The 15,363-nt window shown below is 41.2% G+C and overlaps 1 protein-coding gene across 6 annotated transcripts in view; it reads right to left on the bottom strand.

Moving 5' to 3' along the window:
* Positions 1-2,501: 2,501 nt before the first annotated feature.
* RAP1GDS1 (Rap1 GTPase-GDP dissociation stimulator 1) overlaps positions 2,502-15,363 on the bottom strand; it is a 90,755-nt gene continuing 77,893 nt past the window's right edge. For all 6 annotated transcript variants that reach the window (XM_082282463.1, XM_082282467.1, XM_082282464.1 and 3 more), the window contains 7 exons: positions 15,026-15,157; positions 14,485-14,619; positions 12,800-12,925; positions 11,689-11,828; positions 8,678-8,804; positions 7,266-7,394; positions 2,502-3,153 (listed from right to left, as the gene is read on the bottom strand). In XM_082282463.1, the coding sequence (XP_082138589.1) occupies positions 3,026-3,153; positions 7,266-7,394; positions 8,678-8,804; positions 11,689-11,828; positions 12,800-12,925; positions 14,485-14,619; positions 15,026-15,157 (917 nt within the window). In that variant the 3' untranslated portion in view covers positions 2,502-3,025. The remainder of the gene's footprint in view (positions 3,154-7,265; positions 7,395-8,677; positions 8,805-11,688; positions 11,829-12,799; positions 12,926-14,484; positions 14,620-15,025; positions 15,158-15,363) is intronic.

Below are 15,363 nucleotides of genomic sequence, written 5' to 3' on the forward strand. Positions count from 1 at the left end.
GGCATATGACATTTATCTGTATGTATGGAAACGATTTGGCAAAATAAGCATCTAAATTGGGGACAGATGACACACAAGCACAGGAATGGCCAGAAGTTAACAAAAAAGAAGAAGAGCCAAGGACATTGCCCAATAGATGTGACAGACTTGAATAAGCATTTTCATGATGGAGAGGGAGACCAGGAGTGGCTTCCTGCCATGTGTCAAACTCCTAACAGACTTGAACACTGATTCCTGAAGCTGAGTTACTGTTTGTAGGACTTTTGAAACAAATGACCTTTTCTGGGTCTCATGGTCTCACTTGACCAATGGGTGCTCTGGATGCAAGGCCAGTATTGTTGGGGTTTGTGCTTTACCCAGAGTGAAGCTTCTCCTTGTAATAAGGACACCGTAAAATGTAAAAACACGTAGATGTGTTCACCTTCCTGACAGTGAGATGCTGAGCCTTGCAAAGTTTGTACCGATGCGCGAGACCCTCAAGGGAGGTGCTGCCGGTCCTGTGGTGTGGCCGTAGGGATCGTTCTGGCTTGGCTTGGGGTGGCACTAAGACAAAGACAAGGCCCCGTGTCCGGCATTGCCGTCATAGAAACAGTCTGAGCAGCAGATGTCAAGCTTTGCTTAGATGTAATCTAGCTAGTAAGCATCTAATTGGAATTACTGTCAGCAGTTTCACTTCACTTCAGTGAAGAGTGAAATGCATGTGATAGTAATGTTAGATCCCATTTGTTTTTAAAGGTGCTCAGAGGATAAATGATTTACCAGCCACATAGAAGTGACCTGCAGGCTGCAGCACGCCTCAGGACAGCACAGCATTTGTGTGGCTAGATACAGTCTCTTCAATTACCACCTTCTACTGTGACGTACACCCATCTTTGCCCTTATGTGGGCCTTTCTTCCTAGGCTCAGCACAGATTTTATCTAGGAATGTAAGTAATCTGATATTCCACCCAGGGAAACCATCTGAAAGTAGGGTATCACCACTGGCTTGTATTGTATTGCTGTGACAGTGGTATTCCTGATAAACATTTGGTAATGAGCATAGAGCTAATGCTTAACCACAGCTCCAGTTAGACAACCAAATGGAAATCCTGTCAATGTCACAACCAGTTTGTGTGAGCACTTGCAGTTTATACCAATGTCAAAAGGAATAGTCTCTTTCTAGAACCAGGCAGGTTGTTGATAACTGGCCTTTCAAATGCTATTTTGGGTTCTGTTTAAGTCAATAGAAAGAATTTCTGTGCCTGAGAAAACTTGGGCGTGTGAGCTGTGATTGTAAACATGCTGGTTATGTTCAGCAGCAGTGCAGAGGTTCTGTGTTATTTGGAGCCTGATGTCACAAGGTCCTGGTCTGTATTGACAGCTCTGCACTCTGTCAGCAGCTTTATTGCACTAGTACTAGCAAATACCTTTTTGAATGTGTGTTTTGTTGTTTTGTTTTGTTTTTTGCTGTTGGCGCGGTTTGTTATTGGAGGCTTTTTCTGCATGTTTCTGGCACTGCCTTAAATGGATGTGGAATCTCTGCGGTGTGAAAACTCCTGTAGCATCTGCTGTGTTTTGGTACAATCTGAGAGCTTAAGCTGACTATTGAAGGCAGATTTCTTTTCATACCCAGCTTGTGTAAATAATCCCTTTCCCCTCATGACTGGCATCTTCTCATCACAATATCTGAGGGATAGGCACTGGTTTCATAGAGCTGGGAAGTGAATTTGTGAAGGTCAAAAGCTGTGGTTTGCAATTACCTGGCATGGGATCTCATAGGTGTTTGGACTTTGGGTTTGCTGCCTCTGCTGGTAAGAAAAGGAACTTGAAACTTCTGAGGCTGGCACTTCAGCACTGGGAATGCTGAATTCTCTTTAAAATGTTATAGATCTTACGACCTTCATGCGTGGTGGGCTTGATTAAGCTAGGCAATGGTATCACACAGTCCAAAATAACATCTGCTGGCTTGTTGGAAACTGCTATCCCAACTGGCTCCTTGTTTTGCCAAAGCTGCTGGTTTGCTCACTGGCATGTTACAGACCTACAAAAGAGCAGCTGTGAGATAAGATGCTCAGACCTGCAGTTTTCCATCTCCCTTACCTAGGAAAGGAGAAAAAAGGAAGACTCTTGCATCTTCTGTTTCTCACTCGATGGGCTTCTGTTGAACAGCTGCTGCAAGATATGCCTTTAAAAATCCATCTATAAAACCCCCCCAGTAAACAAAGAAGCAATCCCAAGCAAGCCCAGGAGCACTCATACATACATGGCTTTATAGGATAAGGATTGTATCATGCATTGCTGCTAAAATGCATGATTATTACGCCACACAGTGCCTCTGTGTGAGCACACACAGTGAAAGTGGTTGGAATAGTTCCTTTGTATCCACTCAGCCGAAAGGCAGTGATTGCATTGGGCCAGAGCCAGGAACAAAAACAACTCCTCACCAGTGCATGATGGTGCAGTCGCGGCTTCTGCGTGGGATTAGAAAAAAGGACAAACCACAGGGTAAAGTGAGAGCACTGAAATTTTTATTTATTACCTCTAGGTACCACGAGTTTGACATTAATAGGCAAGACCAGTGAATGAGCAGCAGTACATTGCATTCAAACCTGAATCTCCAAAGCACCAAAAACTGAGCTAGATTTACTTCTTAATCCTATAGTCAGCACACTAGTCTGGACTTGCTGCATCTCATATCGTCCCTAATTTAGTAGTACATTATTATGCAGTTAGGGGGCATGAGGAAAGAGTCAGTTGTGTAGTACCACTTCTACGTCATCATAGGACTACAACATGCACATTCTACTATGTGGCCCAAGCAACAAGAATACAAGTAGAACAGTTACGGGTGGAGACAGGTTCATGTTAACACCACCTATGAATTTGTAGAAACCTTTTTGGACGGGTACCTACAGCAGTTCATCAATTTGTGTGGGAACGTTACACGCATGCACAAGTGATACAGTGGAAAACATAGCAGGAGCGGCAGCAGGACGGAGGACAAAGGTGAAATCTGTGATGGGATGCACTGGAAACAAGACCTTCCTCAGCTTTCTACAGCAAGTCTCTGCTCTGTTAGCGAGGCCTGCTGGGCAACAGTTTTGTTCTCATGGCTGCGGAGTTTTGATATGACTTCTAGAAATGCCATGCTCTGCACTTCCTTTTGAAGAGGTTCTGGAAAAGGAAATATTAAAAGAAACAGTGCTTTGTATGAGACAGGCAGAAGAACAGAAAACTGGGAGAAACTTTTCTAGTAAACCCTGTACACACAAGCACGTAGCTGTGTGTCCACATAATCTGGTTATTTTTGAATTGCTTTTTGAGGATGGAGAGAAAGCTTTTCAGGGCCTCCAGCGCACACAAGACTCCATGGATTTCAGGTAATGATGAAGCTGCTGCATAGCAGTTAAGAATATCCACCTGGATTACCTTCCAAAACAGATGCTTAGGAAGTATTTTTAGTGAAAACATTTTTTTGGTTTATTCTTTAAACTAGCCTGCCCAAGTGAGCTGGCTGTGACAGGCTCACTGCATCATTTGTGTCAACTTTTACTGGTTGTATGGGAGTGTGAGATGGGTCCTTAATGGATGTGTCACCACCTGGTCACTGTCTGCTATCCCTTTACAGCTCAGCTCTGAAGTTAATACAAACACAACACGCAGAGCATTGCCCAGTGCTGTGCATGTAGATGCAGTGTTTATGTACTACGCAAAACTAGGAGACACTGTCTGATGGTTCGGATCCTGGACTGCCTGCTACTTTTTGTATTAATTAAGAGAGGTTGGCAGCAACTCATGAAATTGAGCAATTTTGTAAGAAATTTGACGGGTTTTCTCAAAGCCCTGTACTCTGAACATCTCTCAGTTTTGATCTAAAACAGTTGGTTTTGGTTTATGCCACTCTAGTGAAATCTCACTCGGCAACAAATACTTGCATATAATTTTGCTTTCCATGTGCTGCTGGGGGCTTAATCTCTTGAACTTCTCAGGAGAAAACCCAACCACCTGTTTCAGATAGCTACGTTTTATGCTGTGCCATTTACTTTTTTTTTAATAGCAAACTTGGCATTCGTTCCCATCCCTACCTACTTTCTGGTTCACATGTTTTCAGTTTCATGCAGTTTAACCCCTACCATGTAAGAGCTGGAACCTCTCATGCTGCTCTGCACCTGGGAATGTGTATGTACAGACTGATGTCAGTGAAGTTGTTGGGGTGGTCATGCTATGTAAGCACTTCCTGCTTTCTCCTGAGATACCAACATCTTTAAGCAGGCATTTCACTGTGCTTTACAGTGGCTGATAATATCCAGTTTCATGGAGACTTTTGCCTACAGAAGACTGTGCTAGCTATGAATGCTGTGCTTGGGTAATTCTTCCATTTTCCATTGTCCTCATTTTTCTTTCCCTACCCATTCACTCAGTTGCAAGAGGAACTTCCAGATGCAAAGAATCACATAAAAATAGGCATCTATTAACTGTTTAACACCATCTGAAGTTGAGCAAAGGCAAATGTGGAGTTCGGCACCTGGGGAAGAATAACCCCAGGCACCAGCACAGGCTGGGGGCTGATCTGGGGAAAGCAGCTTTGTGGAGAAGGACATGGTGGACAACAAGCTGTCCATGAGCTAATAGTGCCCTTGTAGCCAAGAAGGCCATCAGTATTCTGGGGTGCAGTAGGACGAACACGGACAGCAGGTCAAGGGATCCTCTGCTCAGTCCTGATAAAGCGACATCTGGAGTGCTTTGTCCAGTTCTGGGCTCCTCAGTACAAGAGAGACGTGGAGCTCCTGGAGTGGGTCCAGTGGAGGGCAGCAAAGATGATTAGATTAAGGGACTGAAACATCTCTCACAAGGAAAGGCTGAGGGAACTGAGCCTGTTCAGCCTTGAGAAGAGATGTCAGGGAAGGAAACTTATCAATGTCTATGAGTATCTGAAGGGAGGGTGCAAAGAGGACAGAACCAGGCTCTGCTCAGCGATGCCAAGCACTGGGACAAGAAGCAATGGGCAGAAACTGATGCACAGGAAGTTCCACCTGAACATGAGGAAGAACTGTACTGTGCAGGTGACTGAACACTGGAACAGATTGCCAGAGAGTTTCTGGAGTCTTCCCCACTGGAACTTTCTGGATCCAATCCTGTGCCATGTGCTCTAGAGTGGCTCTGCTTTAGCAGGGAGGTTGGACCACTGTGGTCCCTTCCAGCCTGACCCGTTCTGTAAACCTGTGAACACACAGGTGTTGGCAACATCAAGTTAAATGTGATGCCAGATACCCCATAACAAAGCATAGTAACAACAGCAGTCATGGGAAAATTAAACTAAACCAATAGGTAAACTACTGGAACTGGTTCTAGGCCTTATCAAACTATACTGGGGTCAGCTACTTTAAAAAGAACTGCACAGGTCTGTTCACAGTAGAATAAGGAAACATGCAAATGCTCACAGCATGGAGATGGTAAAGAAAAGAGTTTAGAGGCAACAGAGCTAGGAGAGTGTACTTTAGTATTTCCCCATGTAAAGAACAACCGGCTCCTTGATCCTCTTCTCCTTGGTTAAAGTAAAAATAATCTCCCCCAACTAAAAAGTCCTCCCTAAACTTAGAAGTTAATACCAGGGTTGCTTAGTTGTTAATCTCATGTCCTTACTGATTTTACACAGGTCTGTTCATAAGGAAGCAGGACAGAACACTGGGTCAGTCAAATGCTGGGCCTTACCTTCCCAGCTGCATAATGCAGTAACACGCTGCTGTCCGTTCTCTGAGAGCAGGGTAAGGAGCCTTATGCCTAGGCAAAGCTTACAGTGTGGTGGCAGACTAAACTCTGCCATTTGGATAGCCATAAAATACCCCCCTAAGATAAGACTGGTCTGTACCCTGGTGGACTAGAGAGACAGGTATTTGACTTTAAATAACTCTGTCAGTCTTGCAGGTGACAAGATTCAGGAAGGGAAGATGCAACTGTCAGGCAGATTTTCTGAAGATGATTATTTTAGCTGGAAACAGCGGAAATAAACATCAAGACAGTGAGGCTGACTGTGAAGCTTTGGCAAAAGGCTTCTGCTCTAAAATGAATGGATAATCCCAAGCATGAAATGGCTCAAGAAGGTTGTGAGTAACAACTAAGTTTACATGTCTTAACATTAAAGTGAGTGCTTACTGGGAGCTGAGGCTTGTTAGCACATTTTGAGCACAATCTTTGCACACTGAGATGCATATACTCTCTAAAACCGAGTATTTGTTCCTATAAAATGGCAGGAATACAATATTCACTTGCATGGATGTACAGGTCTTCAAAATTACGCTTGCAGTAGGCATGGTGAACTCTGTTTAAGGAAAAAAACATCTCTGTTTACAGAGATGGCACATGTTTAACTGTGGTAACTTTTAATCTATTAATTTAATTGCTGTAAACTCATCTGTGGAGTACCTTCATGTATTTCAAACTTGACAAGTTGTGCAGGTAGGCTCTGAGTTTCCACCTTTCTGTAATAATTCCAGTTCTTTGTCATCTTAGTTGTCTGTAACTACCTAAATCCTTTATGGAATGAAATTTGTTCTCCCTCCACAGATTCAATCTTTTTTAAAGAACTGAAGAAATGTAGCAACTTCTTGAAACCTTGAATGTAATTTCCCTGTGACACCTAGCTCTTTTTTGTTTTGTGGTTTGTTTCTGTTTGTTTGCCCACATGCATGTGGGAAGTTGGAATATCAAACCACAGCCTGCTCCAACAGCCTGTAAACAGCCTGACCTATAGCAGAGGGTGAGCTCAGAGAGATGAGAGTTTACAGTGTCCAGCACTGATGTGTGTTAGTGCATTAGTGCACACTGTGCCTGGTGGGCTGAGCATGTGAGGGCTGTTGAGGGAAGGAGTCTTTTCTAGCGACATAAATGTAAGGATCCTTCCTAAAGCACCATCACACATCAATTACAGGGAACTTGCAGCTAGAAATGAAAAGAAAGTTCTTGTTATCTGCATATTTGCAAAGACAACTTGATACTGTACAGTTTTAAATGCTTCTCCTTTCTTTCCTGTCAAAGTTTGAGCTAGCTACATCCTACAGAAGCCAGGGTCAAGTTTCTGCAGTTAATATCCAAAACTGAGTTAACAGCCTCATCCTTGACACTACAGATAGACACTATAGAGTCATAGTGAACAGAACCTTTCTGTCTACATCCATTGGTGACAGAGAACCAGTCGCACTGTGTTTGCACATGCTCTGTGTTCAGCTGTAGGAGAGAGCTATATTGCATACATAAATCTTGGGAAGCAGCCTCTCCTGAATACTCACCAGATCCTATAAGAGCACAGATCAGCACCATGGAGTTATATTTTATTTCTGGAGCGCTTCTGTCATCTGAGAGCAGTCTGTGTAGAATCTGAACAAGCTGAGCATTTTCAAGATCCTTTTCAGCAGTGACTGAAATACAAGTGAAAATGTTTAAGTCTGGAAGTGCCACTTGCTTTGACGCTACCATGTGTTATCCCTTTACTGAAACGTGATCTCTCACCACAGTGAGAGTGAGTCTGTGGTACATAACTCATGGGTCTAAAACTCGAGCACATATTTGATGGTATGAGGACAGGAATCACAGCTCTTGCTATAAAAATGTGAAGTCATCTAACTGCTTGAAAGGACAGTCACAGAGTTTAATGATGAAATCCAGTCTTAATGTGCAGTAAGCTGATGATGGACAAGCCATGAGGCTTTCTAGCCATTTAGGCCAACACCTGGAATACTTCAGCTTTCAAGACTTCCATTGCCTGAATTTGCTTTTGGAAATTCTGAGTAAATATAGATTGTGTAGTTCTTGATTCCATGGTAGAGGGAGCTCTGGGTCCACTATAAAGGCTGTGGAAAACTTTTCAAGATCTCCAATTGAGTTACTACATCTGTAGCTTTCCAAGATACATGTATTGAATTTGGGCTCAACCTTTAAAATCCTGAAGACAAGACAAAGAGATGATTCATGTGAATAGGAACATCTTTCCTTTTATTTAAAACAATTCCTTGATGTATTGGCAGTGATTCAAAAGTTGAGCAGAGCATTCCTGGAGTACACAGTGGCAAGAGAAGTCAAGAACAAAAATATGTAAGGTAGTTTGTTTAGTTCCTTAGTTAATAAGCAAGCAAATAGGATAAACAAAACCTCTGTTGAGCATTTACTCTCCTGTTTGAAAAGCTGAAGTGCTACAAATGCAGGTCAAGACACGTAATCATGTCTGCCTTCATGTGGCAGTTCTTGCACTTACTTTTGTGAAATTTAATGAAGACATGTTGAGGGCATTAACGACCTCTGTGTATTCTCTAGTTCTTCCTTACTAGGTAAGTGGATGCTTTACTTTGATAAGCGCTCTCAAAAGGCGATTAACATTCCAGTCTGGGAATGGGGTCAGGTCATATAATCTAAGGTACATTTGCCTTCTGGGTTTTACTCCAAATCTGAAAGTGAAGTTGGAGGGCCTTTCTAGATCATACCATCACCTACCAGAATGATGGAGCAGATCCCATATAACCAGCACTCTCCAGTTTCCTGCATAACATGATGGCCTGCCTGTACTGCATGAACCACCACATATTTCCGTGCTACTGAAAGGCAGGTGGAAGGAGGAGGCTATCCTCCATTGCATTCTCCCTCCTCTGGCTTCTCTTGGGCACGGACTAGAAAGGAAACAGATGGAGTGAGCTGCTGGGATACTCACCTAACTCTAGAGCCGCTATCAATGCCAGTGCAACAAGAGCTTCGTTTTGCATTATTACGTGTTCGCTGGTCGCCATGGTTACTAAATGCTTGATGCCACCACTCTGTACAATGGTCCTAATTACATCCTAAAATAAATAATGCAAAGATGAAAAAATTCTGCATTGCATACAAACTGTATTAAATAAGGGAACTGTCAGGGATGCTGTTATCTTTGGGTAAGGGTACTCGTTGGCTTTATGCACATAGAATCACTTTATACATCAGTGTACACACATGTAGGCCTACACATTACCTGTTACTGCTCTGCAGTTGTAAGGTACAGTGTGTTAAACCAAGGCAGGTAACCCCATGACTAAGTTAAGACACACACAATGAACTCTTTTCGAGGTTATACAGTGTAACTCAAGTTCTCATGCTGTGCCATCAATCACCAAATAATTAGGAGTTCAAAGTGTCCAACAAACTATATACTTAGGGTAAGGAAACTCAGTTGTAACAGTTATTAAATCCTTCATCTCTCTCCATGAATTTTCAGAGTTTCTTCAAAATGTTCAGAGAGGTGAGATCACAAATATTACACCTTACTATGCAGCAGAAATGGTGTACATGAAAAGCTGTTTAGACATGGACGAGAAAATGAGCAGTGGTCTCTTATTATGGAATTTTTCTTCAAATACAAAACAGGTAAGGAAAGGGTAGGTATGGGATACCAATGTCTTGTTTTCTGTTTTAAATCCAGTTGTTAAAATGAACTGTTGTGCAGTACTGCTGCCCAGTATCTAGGAACTTAAAATGTCATTTAACTGGGTTAAATGTGTCCAAAGCAGATAAAAAATACACAGCGGGGATTCTGTTTTCAAGTCTAAAATTTGATCTGACTTACGTGACAAGGGATAAATAAAGATTTCTGGTCTCTACAGGTATTTGTTAGTTATAATTTCAAAAGTGGTTGTGCACGTCATGTTTTCACCATCTTATGTCCCAAAAATACTTGCAAAATGTTTGCCTGAAAAATCATGTAACTTGGCAAGCTGAAAGGAAACTGTTCAAGGAAATGTGGATTGGGTTTTATTATTTTTTATTTGTCCTGTGAGTGCACAAAGGTTTGAAATAGCATTTATTTCTTGAAACAAGAATCTAATTTTTTTATCTGTATGTTAAAAAGAACCACCATTTGTTTAATACCATTTAAAACACATCCCCCTTTCTAACACCAGCCACAAGCCAAAATTGATAAACTGAAGTGTGTTGAGAATGAACTATTTTCTCAGTTCTTGCGCAGGCTTTGCAGTGGTGCTGTTTATGCAAGGAAACAGACACAATATAATCATAATCCTTGAAAACAAAAATATTTTTAGATAATCATACTGAAGATACTAGCGGCCCAAAGTATAGCCTAATGACCCAAGAATATCATATTTAAAACCTTTTTTTTTCCTAAATCACATAATGTATGCAAGCATTTAAGTATTTTTATTTTTCTGTACTTGAAATGATATATTTTATTATTTGTGATTTTCTGTTGGAACTCCAAAGTAGTTTTGGGAGTGAGACAATCTGGGAACTGCTAAGTTCTATTTGAATTGGTGTGGAATTTTGGCTATATAAGTCTTAAGAACCAATCAGTGTCTTTGACATCAAGATTTTTTAATTTGTAGGTGAACATCACCCTTTAAAAGGCAGTACCCAATAGATGACAGCCATCATGTTTGGTGCTAGTGTGGCTGAAATCACAGGTACCTACTCTGGTTTTTTTAAAATGACTAAAACTGACTGTTGCCTTTGTAAATATTACCCCAAAGCATTTAAAACTAAAAGCCAAAATCAAACCTGATCTTCTGTTAAGAGCCATACAGCCGTATTCATATTCAAACCTAGAGGGCAGCAAAAGCTTAAAAAACCCCACCCTTTCAGCTGTGTTATCCTCTTCCTGTCAAATTTCCTCTGAATACATGCACCACACAAAAATCAATTCACCTGTGATAATGCTGTTAATTTTTGCCTTAATATCTATTTGATGTCAACAGTAGTGTCTCCATATTTAGAATTGAATTCTGTTTTCCTATAGAGAATATTTATTAAATCTCACATCTGTGGTGGTGTTTGCCATCCGTTCATGCATGTTGGGGACTGTGGGGAGGGGGGCAGAAAAAGTGAGAACTCAGAATAGGTGAACCCTGATCAGTTGTAGAGGCTGAAATGGAGAATGGGTATAAGACAGACAGTGATATTAGAAATCAGCAAAGATTTAAATCCCTGTAAGGCCTGTTCATTTGTTCTTGGAGAGGCTCAATATAGATCAAGCCCCTATGATGTTTTTCACTTCATAAATGCCATGGATGAATGAAGACGTCACTGTTACAGTCTGAGTTCTCCAAATTACACTTGCTATTCAAGCTCAGTAATGCAGCCGGTGTTCGTATCACTGAACATGCTAAAGGAAGTCTGAGCCTGAAATAGCCTGTCTCCAGAGGAGATGTTTGTCCTTTATAAGGCTGCTTTGTGTAATACTCTGCTGAACAAGAGTGATGGACCTGGACTGCTTAGGTAAAGATATTGATTGATGTGAAGGTGATGGGACGGGCAGATTAATTTTTCTTAATGTCATACCTTTTGCCATATACAAGTAAGCTTTTGTTAGAATTTGGAATACATTATCATTTCTAATGATCCATCAGAATCTTAAAACTCTGAAATATGCTGTATGAAGAGTAGGGAGACAGACTATTTCTGGATCTCAATTTTATATAAATATATAGCAAGATCCTAACAACTGAGTTCACTGATTCTTCATATATAGCATCATTAAAACAGAGAATGCAGCATGCTGAGCTTCTGCAGGATACGTTAAAAATAAAAATGAGTCAAGCCTTGGGCAGAGGAGATGTAACACATGAATACCCAAGCTGGCTCGCTAGAAGGATTGTAAGCTGGAAGGTTGGCTACCAACAGCAAGTGCACAGGTAACTCTTACTTCTGACAAGCTGACCTTTTTCTCCACTAACTTACTTTTGATTTGCTGTGTCGTATAAGTGCAGAAAGTAGTCTGTTGGACTCTCCCATCACACCTGCGTGATCCTTGGCTTCACACCACTCCACCAATCGTTCCACCAGTTTTACATTTTTGCCCAGCTGTTCAGCTGCTTCTGCTACATGACGCCGGAGCCAACAACACAACAAAAAGGTTGTCACTTTTTTTAAGCAAGTGCTAGAAAAACAAGCTGAAAGTTACTAACTAGGAGGAGTTAGAAGAACTTCACTAGCTTGCACTACCAGTGGGAGAAGTCAAGGTTGCATTGAAGCAAGTAAAGCCAGTCAAAATGGAAAAAAAAAAATCCAGAAAAACATTCATCATCTAGTTTTTGAAGCAATTTATCAGCCCAGTTAATGAAGCTCATGCATTGATTAAGAGCAGGGAACATAAGATGATGTCACATCCCCAGCTGAGCTGTGAGCTAGGTCAAAAATTTAAAATCAGGCAGGACTGCTGCCAGAAGGGAGCACTGTGGTCAGTTAGATTGTTTGATAGACTGTAAGTCATGAAAGTTTCTTCAATAAATTTCTATTTCACATCTAATAGCTTTGCTAAAACTAGAATGGATCTTTTGAAAAAATCTGTAGGACTGAGTGAAAAACAAACACACAGCTAATTTAACTCATGAACTACTTCTGTTTTTTAGCAGACTTCTGATTTTATAAATCCTCATCCTGGAACAAAGTGTTAACTAAAAGGTGCTTTTTCTTTCTGAAATTGCAGTCTATCAATTAATAGAGTATTATCCTGTTCCAAGAACCAAGGTACAGACAGAGAATACAGTAAGTGAACAGCAAAATAGGAGTGGTAGCTTAAAACACGCCTCAACACATACTTGTAATGTGTAAAGAAGTTCAAAAGTAAATAAGCATTTGACACCTGTTTGGAGGGTTTCTGGTAGTCAGTTTAGGAGTTCTGAAAAAAAATCAACCCACATTCCTCTCCTTTTGTATATGTATTAGATTTATTCCATGACTTCAGGAATGAATTTAAAAAAACTCTGCTTCTCTCTTTTAAGAATCTTGGCAGCATATCACAGACTGAACCGAAGAGAATCACTTAACATAGAGAACAGTTTATTTTTACCTTGTGCATCTATTAACATTCTTAATGTTCCCAGCAGCTTGAACTGAACGGGGGGCATCTCCGATCTGAGAAATTTCAATACAGCTTCTGCAACACCAGCTGATAGCATCTTAGCCTTATTTACAACTGCATGAATAAAGAACAGGGATTGATCTCAAAAACATTTCTGGAAGATGCAGTTTATTTCTGAGCTGGTCTTGAAGCAAATTTTCAGACATGGTTTGAAAAAGAGGTTGTGAGCACAGATTTCAGGAACAGTGTGCGCTGGTGATACTGTGTTGTGGAAAAATGTCACGGTTCCTGTGAAATCAAGTGCTTTCTCCTAGCATGCACATCTAATTTTCAGTTCAGCTTGAGCACCAACTAAGGGCTAGACTCCTCCCCTTGGTCTAGGAAAGGCATCTTCCACAAAGTGCACAGGCAGAAGTCCAAGCTAATACTTGCACCCCCAAATATGAGGAAACTTCTCTGAGTCCCAATCACACTCTTCTATTTCTCACAGGCAAAGGAACTAAAGCTTCTAATTAGCAGAATAACCTCTTACCCAGTTCCAATACTTCATACAAACAACACTGTGGCCTGACATGTCTGGAGTTTGTAGTCTTTTGTTGCCTCCTTCCCCCCTCCAACCTCTCCTTCATCCCTTCCACTAGTCCATGTTCTCCACTTCCACAGAGCTCTGTGAAATACATTTAAGGTGCAAACCTTGCCCAATAGCGTACTTGGAAAAAAGTCTTATAAGGTATTTGAAATCGTGTTTTGACACGCAGCTCATCACTGAGGTCAGTTCTTACTTGCTCATTTCTTTCTAACGATGTACAGGGAAGGTTATGTAGGTCTCTGGCAGACACCCTTCAGCATAGGCTACAGGGAAGCTGACTGATGGAAGTGAAAAGAATGACTCACCTGAGAAAGGTAAGCAAATGGAATACTGCTAAAGCTGAGTGGGTTCAGTTATGTATGCATGACCATTTCTAAAAGTTACGATTTGTCAAAACTGAAAATAGTAAAATAAGGTTAAATGGATGAAAGACTTATTTTTGGCTCGGCACAAAAGAGCATACATAAGTGTTGCAGATTTGCTTTGTTGTTTTGTGCATGTGCTACCTTTACACTTGGTAATCAAAACTCATAAAAATTAAGTTATTAAAAATGAGAAAATTACATTCAGCTTACTGCCAACAAACAGTAACTAACTGCAGTAGGCTGGCTATTCTGACAGTCTACCTCCGGCTCTAATTTGGTAATTTTCAAAGTCTTAAGTAAGATACGGTGTTTTAACGAAGTGGGCACTGTTCTCTGGTGGGGACCCTCAGCTGTGAGACAGATTGCAAATGAAGGAACCAAAAAGAAAAGTAAATATGCAGTGCTCTGGACAAAAAGGGTTGAGAAATATTCAAGGCCTCCTCAGTTCCTTGCCAATTACAAGGCTGTCTGCCCTTTGGTGGGGGATGCTGTGGGATCAAAGTGATAAGGAACAGTCACTATACCTGTGATGTATTCAGAACTGCTTGTCACAACTGCTGTGCAACAGACACAAAAGCAGTGATGGGTCAGGATGAAAAGCAGCAGTCTGACCTGCCTCTAGGACTGTCAGTCAGTTCTCCCACCCACATTCCCTGGGGGTTACAGTGGGAGGACAGAATTTCACCTTTATGCAGTTAGCAATGCAAAGAGAGGCTTACCAGGAATAGCCAGGTTTCTGAGAGCACTCAGTGCAGCGTGCTGCACAGTCACATTTCCATCCTCCACATGTCTGTCTAGCAGATCCATCAGCTTTTGAACTATGCCATTATCCACCATATGGATGCAGTTTCCGTCTGTGCGAGATGTAACAAGTCACTTGTGAAGGGAAGATTATTACTAAGATTTTTACAATAGCTTCTTATGAATGGAAGGGTTATTTCCTTGGTCCTTTCTAGATTTCATTGTTGAGAATTTGATCACTATCATCTGTAAGAATTGCAATGCTCATGATAAACTTACAAGAGTGATAGAAGAAACACTGAAGAAGGCAGAGATCCCTTATACCTCTCTACAAATGCAAAATAAGATTTTTAAAGTAGGCTTAATACTTCTGAGGATTATAAAGTTTAAAACTACTCATGTTTCTGTGTAACTCAACAGCAGCTTTACTGCAACACAATTCTTGTTTGCAGCTGTACAGCTCGAGCATGATAGAGGGGTACACATAAAATTACATAAGCTATTATGGCATGTTCTTACCATTTCTGGCAAAATTTGCAATAGCCAGTGCTCCTGCAAGCTGTAGCTGATGACTGTTGGAAGGAATCCATGAAAGTACTCTTTGGAACACACTGCCTTTTCCTCCTTCAAATAACTTTTGCATGGATTCATCTGGGGTAAAAAGCACAGAGAGTCAGCAAGCCGAAGGGTTTGTTAGGGGAACTTCTATATTTGTGAAGCTCTGCTGGTTCCACTACAATTAATCCAGTCCTGCAATGAGGGACAAAATCTGACCTGTTAAATATTTGTCTGGTGGGTAGCAGGTCCTCTAGGTTATTTAGAAAATTAATAAATAGTGAAATTCAGCAGCCAAACAG

The sequence above is a fragment of the Coloeus monedula genome (assembly GCF_965178545.1).
Source record: "Coloeus monedula genome assembly, chromosome: 5".
Lineage (NCBI taxonomy): Eukaryota > Metazoa > Chordata > Aves > Passeriformes > Corvidae > Coloeus > Coloeus monedula.